The 12932-nt window shown below is 39.7% G+C and overlaps 1 protein-coding gene across 1 annotated transcript in view; it reads left to right on the top strand.

The window, feature by feature from the left end:
• The first annotated feature begins 350 nt into the window (after positions 1 to 350).
• The window catches only part of LOC138969285 (gamma-aminobutyric acid receptor subunit alpha-2-like), a 108132-nt gene continuing 95550 nt past the window's right edge, over positions 351 to 12932 (top strand). Inside the window, exon 1 of the mRNA XM_070342041.1 lies at positions 351 to 597. Within this exon, the coding sequence (XP_070198142.1) occupies positions 542 to 597 (56 nt within the window). The 5' untranslated portion in view covers positions 351 to 541. The remainder of the gene's footprint in view (positions 598 to 12932) is intronic.

Raw genomic sequence — 12932 nt, 5'->3', positions numbered from 1 at the left:
CCCGGACGCTGCATTCTTGATGACAGCAATCTTGTCAGGAGTAGGTGCGCGAGATTGAAATTCTAATTCTGCAGTTGACAAAATTCGATATGCGCCCAGCGAGAAGGCCGGACTAGGGAACAATAGCGCACGACAGGCGACAAGCGACGTTTCATGAGCAGATATAGGACCCGGCCTCCACCTTCTCCCTCCCCTCCCCTAGCCCGCTGCCCCTCTTTCTCTCTTTCTCTCTGTCTCCCCCTTCTCCCGCCATCTCGTCATTGACCGGCTACGTGTCTTCTGGAATCCCGGCCTACTGCTCTCAAATCGAAAGAAGATCGAGCCCAGCGAGAAAGAGACCGAAAGGAAAAGAGAGCGAAGGAAGGGAGAGTACTCCCTGCAACTCGTGCCGAGAAGCAGACGATTGTCGATTGAGAAGAACGGGCAGAGCGGCAAAAAGAATTGTCGCCAGAAAGTGCTGCCCGAGCCTTGGCTGTGAACATGTGAAGTTGTTCAAGACTTTAGCTGAGTTGTGATTTTAGACTGGCGTCAAACTTGCGGAATGGAACGGAGCACGGTTTTCTTAACCTTTATCTTCACAGTTTTACTGTGGCCAGGGTGAGTTTTTATTGACACATATTTTCTCTCTAATTTCGAACACACAAATATTTCATGTCGATTTTGAAAACGGTGCCTTATTTGTATGTAAACATCGTAACCCGTGTATGCTTTGGAGGTTTTTGTTCAGTTTGTTTTGTTTTATTCAAGTGAATACATCTGTCCATTTGCCCTACTGTTTTGTTTTGGTTTTTAGAGCGTTCGATGTTGTGCTGCATGATTATGTTTTGTATTTAATGTCAGACTTTAACAGCAGTACAATGCTTGCCTGTTCCCTGAAAAAAATGATTTTGATGCAAAATACAAGTTAGTACCCATACACAAAATTAATCTTTGAAAAACATGTTGCTCGGTAACGAATGGGTACTGTATTTAACCAAACGACTTGCACCTGGGTGGGGATAAAGCAGAAACACAAGCAGATTTGTCCAAACTTTTTTTATTTTGAGTTTTTGCTATCGTTTTTTGTGTGAAATGTTATCTGGACTACAGATGCGCAAGTACTACTACAAATACATCACAGACCTAGAATTGTTTTCATATTAACAGAGAGTGTATGATTAAAGAGTTTATTTATTTGTGAGCAATGGATAATGCGCCGCAATGAACATTCGAACAAGAACATAACATATACGGTACAATTGCCAAACTTACCATCTATTTGATTCTTATTTTCAACTTTTTACATTTAGTCAAGTTTTGACTAAATGTTTTAACATAGAGGGGGAATCGAGACGAGGGTCGTGGTGTATGTGTGTGTGTGTGTGTGTCTGTGCTTGTGTGGGTGTAGGGCGATTCAGAGTAAACTACTGGACCGATCTTTATGAAATTTGACATGGGAGTTCCTGGGTATGATATCCCCAGACTTTTTTTCATTTTTTCAATAAACATCTTTGATGACGTCATATCCGGCTTTTTGTAAAAATTGAGGCGGCACTGTCACACCCTCATTTTTCAATCAAATTGATTGAAATTTTGGCAAAGCAATCTTCGACGAAGGTCGGACTTTGGTATTGCATTTCAGCTTGGAGGCTTAAAAATTAATTAATGACTTTGGTAATTAAAAATCCGAAAATTGTAATTAAAATTATGTTTGTATAAAACGATCCAAACTTACGTTCATCTTATTCTTCGTCATTTTCTGATTCCAAAAACATATAGATATGTTATATTCGGATTAAAAACAAGCTCTGAAAATTAAAAATATAAAAATTATGATTAAAATTAAATTTCCGAAATCGATTTAAAAACAATTTCATCTTATTCCTTGTCGGTTCCTGATTCCAAAAACATATAGATATGATATGTTTGGATTAAAAACACGCTCAGAAAGTTAAAGCCAAGAGAAGTACAGAAAAGCGTGCTATGCAGCACAGCGCAACTGCTACTGCGCTAAACAGGCTCGTCAATTTCACTGCCTTTTGTACGAGCGGCGGACTACGGTCATTTTGAAAAAATGCAGTGCGTTCAGTTTCATTCTGTGAGTTCCACAGCTTGACTAAATGTAGTAATTTCGCCTTACGCGACTTGTTATTCTTTGATTTCAATCAGTTATTCTGAATTTGGTGACGTCACTGGTTCATGAAGGGCTGTAAGAACAGACTAGGCAGACTAGAGCGAGAGCTTGGAACTCCGCCCTCATTTTGCGAAACCATACCTATATCTTACTTATCCAGCCAGAACTGATTGTTGTGTCTTTAAACACGCCAGGAGTTAAATATGATATTAAAAGAAAATTCAATCGAAAAATACAAGCGCAAGCATTTGCTTGTCTTGCTTTGTTTTTTATTTTTTAATCTTCGTTGTGTGGATTGACAAAAGACGTGAGAGAGAGGTAGAGTTGATTTTTGTTCTTTTTGGCTTTTTCTTTCTTTTTGCTTGATGTTTGAGTGAGAGGAGGTATAAATCGTTCGTGACTGTCAATAAGCAAACAAAGCGCCAGAAACACGTTAAGAACAGGGCTATTGTTTGCTCAAAACTATCCCCAGATTTTATGTGGCAGCTGCCAGAAAATGAAAACCAACCCACACGGACCCACGCACACACGCACACACACACACACACACACACACACACACACACACACACACACACACACACACACACACACACACACACACACACATACACACATAAAGAAACACACCCACACGCAAAAACACACAGTGCGCGCGCGTGCACGCATATAGACACGCAGAATATATTAACCCTCAACAAAACCACAAACAAAGAAAACCAATTAACTATGTAAGTTCCCGCAGTGGGGCACTGCGGTTATGAAATTAAAGGCCCCTCCTGTTTTTGGAACCGCAGGAGCTTTCTAGTTTGCTGTTAGGTAGATTTTTGGTTCCTCTTTCCTGTCATGCTCTCTTTTTCTTCATGAATTCTTTTCTTTTTTCTGCCTTCTTGCTCATTCACCTGTATTTTTTCCAAAAATCTCTTCTCTTGCCGCTTGTCTCGCGATTCATGTATAGTTTAATCTGTTAGTGTTCTGATGTAAGTCCAGCAGTAGATAGGTTAAGCCTATTTTAACATACTGGAAACTGGTAATCTTCCAGTAGGTATTAATTTAGTTTTACTAAAGCCTGCTGGGACACAAGTAATGGGTTAGTGCATTTGTAAACAGGAATCGCTTGACAAGTGGCCCCCTTCATCCCCCCCCTTCCTCGTCCTGATATGGCTCTGCGTAGTCGGCTGGACGTTAAGTAACAAATAAACAAAACAAACTATGTAAGTTCCATACGAATCTGTAACTTGTTGACGGAAATAATCAATCAAATAATCAAAATTCAATAAATCAATTAATCAATCAATCATCTATTACAAACCGCTCAAAACGCAACTAAAACATGAGGAAAAGATGAACAAGAAACCCACAAAATGGGATGGGGTGTGGTCAGACAAAGGTTATTCTAATTTATCATGCATAATTTTTCAGGAAAAAAACAATCTGCCTTACACCCTTCTCCCTTCCCCACAGTACTGACTTTTATATATAAAGAGTAAACTATGATTAATGTCTTAATCGCATGTCGTTATAAGTATGTGTTTAGTCATTGTTCCTTTTTCTCTGAAGGCGGGGACGCTTTTAATAAGAAATACGTCTTTACAAGAACAGCACACATTTGGAATACGGTGTGATTTTTAGGTTTTTGGTTGTTGTTGTTTTTTTTATAGAGTTTTCATAATCAAGAAAAAGGGTTGGTCAGTAAATCCGAGGTGTTTGTTCAAGAGGATTAAGTCTGCTTCACCGAATATTGTCGTGTACAATATTCCAGAATTATACAAAGATGCGACATTCGTTTACAAACATTAATACGATGCGTTTTGAATGCATGATTTTTTTTATAGAGCATGTTGTAGTTTTGTTTTCTTTGTAACCTTATTTCATAACATATCCGCTAAGAAATGTTGGTAGTGTCCTTTTTTTGCAGTCGTTTCATTAAAAAAAAGTGAAACAAGAAAAAGATACTTGCAACTGAAATCAACGATGCCTAGTTTCTGCTGCGAAGACCGTGCAATTCTAAATAAAGAAGACAGAATGGCACCATAAAGCAGATTTCATTGACCATGGTTGCTGAGCGTTTGTTGATGATGTTAATAACATTACATCATAACACCACGGATTTCTGCGGAAGGGAATAATATTCCGGAGTAACGTCACCGAGTTTTGCAGAAAATGACGCCATTCTTTCGCCCGGGCGGACTTCACAATTTATGCCCTCGCTGGAGCTCGGCGCAATGCAATCATGACCATGAGTTCATTATCTTGCACGCTGAGCTCGACCTAATCCCACGTCTTCTACTGTCTGGAAGCTGGAGCAATTGTATTAGGAGAGCAGAGAAAGTAGGGGCAATGGAAGAGGGGTTTGGATAAAGACAACATGAAAGTGTGGCATTTCAGGCTGTCATTATGTCAGTTAAATAAAATTGTTTTATCAGACACTCTTTCGGTCTATTTTCAATACAAAAACAGAACAGTTACCGTGCATTTCCATGAGCCTCGCAGTCGATTCACATTTTGTGACTGATGAGGTTTTATGTAGATAATTTCTGTGAAATTCATGATTGTACAATCGCGGTTCCTCTTAAATCAACTTTTGGTGTTTTATGTTTGTGTCAGTAATTGATTTCACACGTTCCCGCATCGGTGTGACAACATACATTACTTATGTGCTACATTCCCAGGTTATATATTCCCTCGTTGTAGCATGTCGCAATGCAATTGGGCTGATTTCAGCACTCTGAGCTCCACCTAATCCCACATCGTCTAGTGTCTGCAAGCTGAAGCAGTTGTATCTGAAGAAAGGGTCTTCCGTTGGGGCAGAGAGAGAGAGACAGAGAAGGAGTGTTACAATTACATTTAATTGTGAAACATTAGGTGTCGTTAGGGCAATCAATACATGCGTTAACAAGCACATTTCAGTTACACAAGTTCATATACTGCAGTTCATAACCAGAATTATGCGTCTCCATTCATCACGCCATTTCATGTTTTATTTATTTAATTATTCATTGACTTCAATCTTTATATCAGTATGCCTTTTGACTCTCGCCATTTTGAACTGATACAAATTGAACACAATAACCATATTTAGGTAAGGCAACAAATGTCACGTATCTTTCTTTAATGAATATTAAACATGATTGATATATCTTCGAATCATTCTTTTTGTACTACAAAAATCCGTCAAATCAATGATTTGATGCTTTTATTTTTTAGTTATTTGTTTGTTGGTATTCTGCCCATGTGACATACCTCGCGGTTCATGTAAATGGAGTCATTCGTTTCTAAATGTCGTCATTTACAGCTGGGAATACAGCATTTACGGTGTATGAAATTGAAATAAAATTTACTATAAAACAAAATCTTAATACAAAATATCGCTCGTGTAACATGTATCCAACTTTTGACAATAACCATCTTTATGGGACACAAATTTGCATAAGTTTGCCGTCTAAACAAAAAAAGTGTTTGTGGAATAACAGAATCCCGATTCATTAATTTCTTTATGAACATGTAACGCATATGCTACAATAAAACGAGAGAGTTGTGAATTATAACACGATGTCTCTCATGTCTATATCATGAATGTTGTTGTTGTCTTCTTGTGGATAAATCTATTTCTGTCAGAAACACCGATCCAGCATTAGCAAACGTATAACTTTTGTTGTTAATGTAACAGGTAATTCACTTCACTTTTGTTGTTAATGTAACAGGTAATTCACACGTTCACACGCACACACGCACACACACACACACACACACACACACACACACACACACACACACACACACACACACACACACACACACACACACACACACACACACACTGAAGTAATTATGCGTAAGACCAGAGTTCGTGCTTAGGACATGCTCAAGCAAGATGACACACGTTCATCCATGTTTAATTGGCACTGTTCTAAATTATGATGATTGAACTAGAACATCACATATATAGTACTATGCCATGCAGTTTAAATGCAAAAAACACAACAACACACACGCAACAAACCAACAAAAACATATGTATGCATTTGTTAACATGTTTTGTGTCTTCAGATCTTTCATTTGTATCCAAAAACGTACTTCAAGTTATCTTCTAGTATTACTCCCTAGCAGAAAATCTCCACTAATTCCCCTTCTCGTCATATCCCCAGGAAAGTCATAACATGGGCCATTTCTCACTTTTGCAAAGCCTGACTGCACAATTAATGCAACCGTGAAATGCTGATAAATGTAGTAAGAGAAGTATGTCCCTGCTTGTGCACAGAGGCTAGTATTTTGCTGAAATTACTCGTGAATTTCGCCAATGGAAACTTGTACGATAATGACAGTGAATATTCCAAGTTACACCTTTACTCGGAGCTATTAAGGCGTATTATCTGGTACATACATGTTTAGCTTGTAGGTGAAATTCAATCGTCTAGCGTGATGTTGAGACATTAACGCCATTTAAGCAGACCTGTAAATTATAGCTCTCTTGAATAAGACATCGTATTTATTGAAACGTGACATGGATGAAATTCGAAACAGATAGGCAGCTAATGTTGCAAAGACAAAAATAACAAAAATGTGTAACTTAGACATAACGACAAATTCAACATAATTATACTCTTCAAAAAAAGTTAAGGACCGGTCATGAAATGTTCACAATGTTTAGAATATTCACCAAAAATCAAGGGTTTGACAATTTGATTGAAACGTCACTTTTTTTATTTAACAAAAGGGCAGTAAGTCTTGCTCTATGAACATTTTTGGCAGGCAGTGTTACTGTGTCATGCTAAACAGGTGGGAAAAGTGAGGTTTTCTTTAATAAGGGGGCAGTTTTCAAAGTCCTATAACATCGGTGCAAGACATGCCAGGACAAAAACCAGTAATCCACTTGCTACAACAGGGTTCCAGCAACGAAATGTGCTCACAAATTTGTGTTTGTAAAATGACACACTGACAAAGTAATGCAATAAAACAACATGCCCCTATCACGAAAACGGAGCGACTTGGATAAGGCAAGGGCAGTTTGATGGCTACAAGATGTTGTTTCTGCCAGGTAAGTGTTACAGTGTCTCACTTCAACATCATCGGACTGAAGCAATGGCTTCAAGCAATTGGCAGAGTACAGTTACGACAATGTAATGGTCGACCACAACAATGAAGGATCGCCTCATCCAAATGAAGGTCATGCAGCAAAATAAGTAACTGAAAAGGCAGGAGGCATCGACCATGAGCTGCCACCACACACTGTTGTCAGTAATCAAAGTGTTGATATAGACATAAAAGAAAGTCATCAGGCATGAAAATTCTCCGTATTTTCCGTATTTTTGAAAAAAATAAACCGTATTTTTTTTTTTTCCGTATTTTTCCGTTTTTGTTTTTTGTTTTTTTGTTTTCTAGTCATAGTTATAGTAAAATAGTTTTGGGGCCATGTTTAAATCCAATTTTAAGGCTCAGATAGCCCCAGATTGCACCAAATTGCACCCTTGAAAAAAAATTTCCGGGGGGGGCATGCCCCCGGACCCCCCTACAAGTCTTGGCGCTTCGCGCCTGCGAAACTTGGCGCTACTCGCCTTCCAATTTTGTTTTCAGTATTTTTTTTCTTCTTCAGTTTTCATGCCTGGTCATGTATTATTAGTGGAATTGACATTTTGCTTGCACTTACGTAATGGCTCTTCTGTGCTGTATTCTTCGGCCTACACGCTCTCTCGTATGAGATCAAGTGGGTTGTTTTTTTTATAAAGGAAAACAAGAACAAACACTTTATTATTGGTTGACAGAATTAAATTTGCCTTCAAACCTGTCTCACAAATTACAAAGAGAAATCACACTAAGATGGATAAATATGAAACATGATATTTAACACCGTGTTATGATAATAATAATAATAATAACGGGAATTTATAAAGCGCCTTATCAGAAGTTCAAAGCGCGTGACAACAATACATGTATACAAAAATCATACAATCACTGTCAGATTCAAACAACACATCATGCACATCTCACACATAAGTAAGAATATCATTCTTCGTCTGAACACGTTTTTGGCAATTACTAGGAGTTGCATGTCAGTCTTTGCTGTCTAATTTTATACAAGGCTAAGCGTTTGAAAATTAGGTCTATTAAAAACGGTATTCCACTTTGTGTCTTTTCTCTAATAACGTGTATAAGGCATTATTACTTAACATGGTAAGGTTCTCATTTTGTAAAAGACAGGCGCAATATTATTCAGCCCGGTATTTTGCGACAGGTTCGTGATGTGTGCTTTTATTTACAATCAGGAACACATTTTACATGAGAAGGTGTTTCTCGCAAATGATAAGTACGCAGATTGGAGGCTGTGTCGGTGCATATAATACAGATCAGGAGCAACACTTTTTTTTAAATTGAAAAACAGTGAATGAAGAGAGAAAAAAAGCGATTTCATAAAAACCAAGAGAAAATGTCGCACGAAACAACAAACAAAATGTTTGCAAATGCATGCGTGAAGTGGACACAACGACAGACACCACAAACAAGGCTCCACAACAATTCATTTCAATCCAACCCATTCCTGCATACCCCCACTTGCCATTTTATCGATATCTTCACATGCCATTTTTTTTTCTCAACAAACACAATGATAAAATCCACCAAGTTTGTAGCCTGGAGATTGAGCACGTGAGACTCGAGTGTTTTCTTTCATCTTCCCCCGTGTCCTCTCCAAGGTTCTCGCACGTCTTTTGCTCATTGAACCCGCGCGCCTTGCCACTGAAAGGCTGGGGCATCTTCACGTTCCTCTCGATGGAAGGAATCTTTGATCCCCGCAGACACCCTGCCTCCTTTGGGTGATGCGACCATGCTCCACCATTCTCTGCCCGCTTGTTTGGATATGGTTTGAGGGAGGAGGCTCGGAGTCTTCTTTTCTCTTGGAGTCTTCTTTTCTCTTCACCCCTTTCTGCTGTCAGATTCCTGGTTAATATCCGGGGAGGGGTAGTGCCTCTTTTTGTATGTGTGTGTGGTTTTTTTAAATTTTTAATGTGGTAATTGTGGCGTGAAATAAGGAGGCTAAGGTCTGTGGACGTTGCGATGACGCCATCTGAATTTTAAAGTGGAGGATTGTGCAGTTTCTGCGGACATTTGCTGGCAAAAGGTTGTTGGAGGTTTTTTTTAATGCATGACATCTGATGCCTTGCCTAAATCTGGTTATCGTGTTGAATTTGTATTCAAATGGATTCCGAAGACCTTCAAGAAATATTGCTCAAGTAGAAAAATGCAAATGGAGATGCTCACAAGGGGAATAAAATGCAAACGTTGAATTAATAAAATATCAATAGTAAAAAAGATTGAAGTGGTGAGAGTTTGGTGCAATGTCATTAACACACACACACACACACACACACACACACACACACACACACACACACACATAAACACACACACACACATACACAGACACACACACACACACACAAACACACAAAAAACACACACACACACACACAAACACACACACACACAGACACACACACACACACAGACACACACACACACACACACAAACACACACACACACACACAAACACACACAAACACACACACACAAACACACACACACACACACACCCACACACACACACACACACACACACACACACACACACACACACACACAAACACACACACACACAACGGGAGTGTGTGTCTGTGCGAGAGAGAAAGAGAGAGTGAGAGAGAGCTACAAATGTATATTATTTTTAGCTCCTGATTTTCTTTCCACTCAAAAATTTAACGAAATCGATCATTCCACAAAAACTACGATGAGTTTTTTTCTGTTTGACGGAGATTAATTGTTTGCTGCACTGATGCGAGCAACGTTTTATACAATCATGCCAACGCGGGTAAACAGCTCGGCATCTTGATAAATATGCTCTATCAGCGTTAATCAACGTGGATTGTGCAGAATGAATATCGATCGATAAATGTCGTTTAGCGAGACAGCTTCTGCGTGTTTTCTGCCAGAATCTGTCACTTTACCTAGCACTTATTTTGACAGAGCACTCGCAATGTTTCCTAATAACCGTCAACTAATACCCTAAAAGGCTTTGACGTAAATGATTTCTCTCTTTCTGATTTTTGTGAACTTAGCAGATCAGTTAAAACTTTTAATGCGTTAAGTTATTTACTTTTCCAGTGTCTTCAATGTGCAGCCGGCTTCTAGGGCCAAGAGATGGACATCTATTGGCTCACACTACGGAATGAACGTTCAAAAACGTTCACGTTGTGCAATTAAAGAACAACAAGGCATGCTTAACATTTTCCTTTCTCTTCAATTTCAGTCATTTCATGTGAGAAGCGCTGCTGAGACATGCTGTCTCTAACTTTATGCAAATCTACACACAATCCTCGCCTTTCTTTTGATGCAAACTAATGCTGTTTTCGATCCGAAGATTTGCCAGCGTCCAGTCATAAATACCGCCATAAAAACGGCAATATGCAAGCGGTCCAATATTCCCGCAAAACGGGCCTGCGGCCACAAGCCCGTGCAAAGCCCACTTTCATTAACTTAAGCTCCGGCGGGATCCGGCCCGATCGGGCACGGGGCACGTACTTTAAATGCCCTGTAATCGCCCCCTTGCCCTAAGCCTCGCGTACTCCCGCGCAGCCCGAGACTTCTCGTGACCTGGCCTCTGGCGCTTCCCGTGTTTTCATACCGCGAAAAAATTGCATGCATCTATGTCTGATAGGAAAGGATAGTAAGGCAGGAGGTTGTTATGTGAAGAGGAAGAAGTATGAAGACGAGGAGGGATGGGGAGAAGTGTGTCTGTGTATTTCTGAGTTTTGAAAGAAAGTAGGCGTCTGGATTTGGATGTGAATCTAAGATCAGGAAGTGAGAAGGGCAAAAGTGTGTCTGGGGTCAGGAAAAAGACCAGTATTGATTTAAATGTTTGATGGCTACCAGAGATGTGTTTGAAGATAGTCTTAACTGAGTTGCTTCCTTTCAACGCACAGAGAGAGAGAGAGAGAGAGAGAGAGAGAGAGAGAGAGAGAGAGAGAGAGAGAGAGAGAGAGAGAGAGAGAGAGAGAGAGAGAGCGAGCGAGAGATGGGGTAGAGGTTGGGGGGTGTGCTGCGTGGGTACAATTGGGTTTTTTTCTCACCAAGGGCAAAAGAAGGCCTTCGAAGGATTATTTCAAATCTTACGATTTACAAAGGGATTGTTAAATACATCCTGCCTGCATGGTTTTGTTGAGAAAAGATCGATGTTATGTTGATGAGCAGCTTAAACTATGTCACATTGATCGAAATTCTACTTATTTGGATAAGATACTGAGTTTTGAGTCCTTTCTCTCATGTTTGGTCAGATCCTGCATAAAACAAACTCCACATTTTCTCAAAACTTGTGACGACAGACAAATGTGCAAAAAACGAGAAGATCTAAAAACAAGTTGTGAAGTCTGATTTAAAGCAGCTGAAAGCAAAAAACGGATTGGAAAAGAGAGAAGTTTGAAATCCAAATGGGAACCCTCTGCCTCACTGGCCCTGAAATAACGCTCTTGACGACCCATTCATCAGGGCAGAATCAATTTAAAATGACGGTTAGAATTAGGAAAAAATTGAAATTTTCAAAGAGCAGCTGGTGCTGCCACGGAAACGTCACTGTGGTGGGTTTTCTTCAGAACGTACTAATGCATTCTTTGAAGTAAACACAAATTCAGTTCAGCTCTCCGTGGAGAATGGTTTCGAATGTATTTAAATGTGTAAAGATGCAAGTGGTAGCTTTGTGTTCCCCTGTTTAGGTATACTCTATATCTAAGCTTTGCGTGTTTTACTGCATCGTTTTTAATTTCCTTTACTTCCTTCTGTTTTAGGGGTTGCGTCACCAGTTGATGTGTCACGTGTTTGTTTTGTTTTGTGATTTTTAGTGTTGTTGTTTTTTGTTGTAAATTTGTTGTATAGTTGTTCTTCTACGCGAGATGACCCAAGTCGTGTCAACGTACTAGTAAATAACAAACACGTCGCTAGAGCGATATAAAAATATTCAGACAGTCTGTTGGTTTAATATATGGAAATGAACGATAAGACTTAACCAAGATTGACTGGCCCAAGCTTGTCGATCGAGAGTGTCGCTGGCCTGTCTTAATTGGCAAATCATGGCAACAATGAGCCTACTCTTATGGATTTTTGAGTACATTTTCAAAGTCACAACCAACCTGTCTAAAATAATGTGAGTTAAAGGCACAGTGCAGCTCACAGCCTTCGTTTTGCGTTTTTGTTGCAGCTGAGTGCATTTACAGTTCAAAAATCCTCCTATGGTAGTAAAACAAACCCAAAACTACCCAACGACGACATCTGTGAAGCTCGACAGTTTCTTGTTCACGCGAGTGCATAAATTAACCTAGTTATTACGTGGTGTTTGGTCGGAGTTCGATTCAACTGAGTGATTCCGGCCTCGATTTTGTTTTACACAAACTCATGATGACGTCTGACATAGTTTGCTAGTGACGTGTCTTTTTGTGCATGATGTGGTGATCTTACTTACTTACTTAGGCCCTTTGCTCCCAGCGGAGCATAGGCCATTGACGTCTTCTGTCGTCAATGCTTCTGTAACGTTGTTTGTTTTCTAGGCAGGGGTGTTGGCCCCATACAAACCTCTGAATGAGGTGATCTACCTGATCTAAATTTAGATCCAAAAATAGGTCAAGACCAGCCGGGTCCGAGTACGAAATTAATTCGTAAAAAAATCGCAGTTCTTGACTCTTTGGGTGCAAGTCAATGAAACTTGGTAGTTCTTCTAACGGATAGCTGCCTGAGGTATGACTAAAAGCCCCAGGGGCTCCGTGCACATGGATTTGACAA

The sequence above is a fragment of the Littorina saxatilis genome, linkage group LG6, assembly GCF_037325665.1.
Source record: "Littorina saxatilis isolate snail1 linkage group LG6, US_GU_Lsax_2.0, whole genome shotgun sequence".
NCBI classification, from domain to species: domain Eukaryota; kingdom Metazoa; phylum Mollusca; class Gastropoda; order Littorinimorpha; family Littorinidae; genus Littorina; species Littorina saxatilis.
The sequence above is the reverse complement of the archived record's forward strand: the minus strand, read 5'-3'. Positions and strand labels throughout refer to the sequence as shown.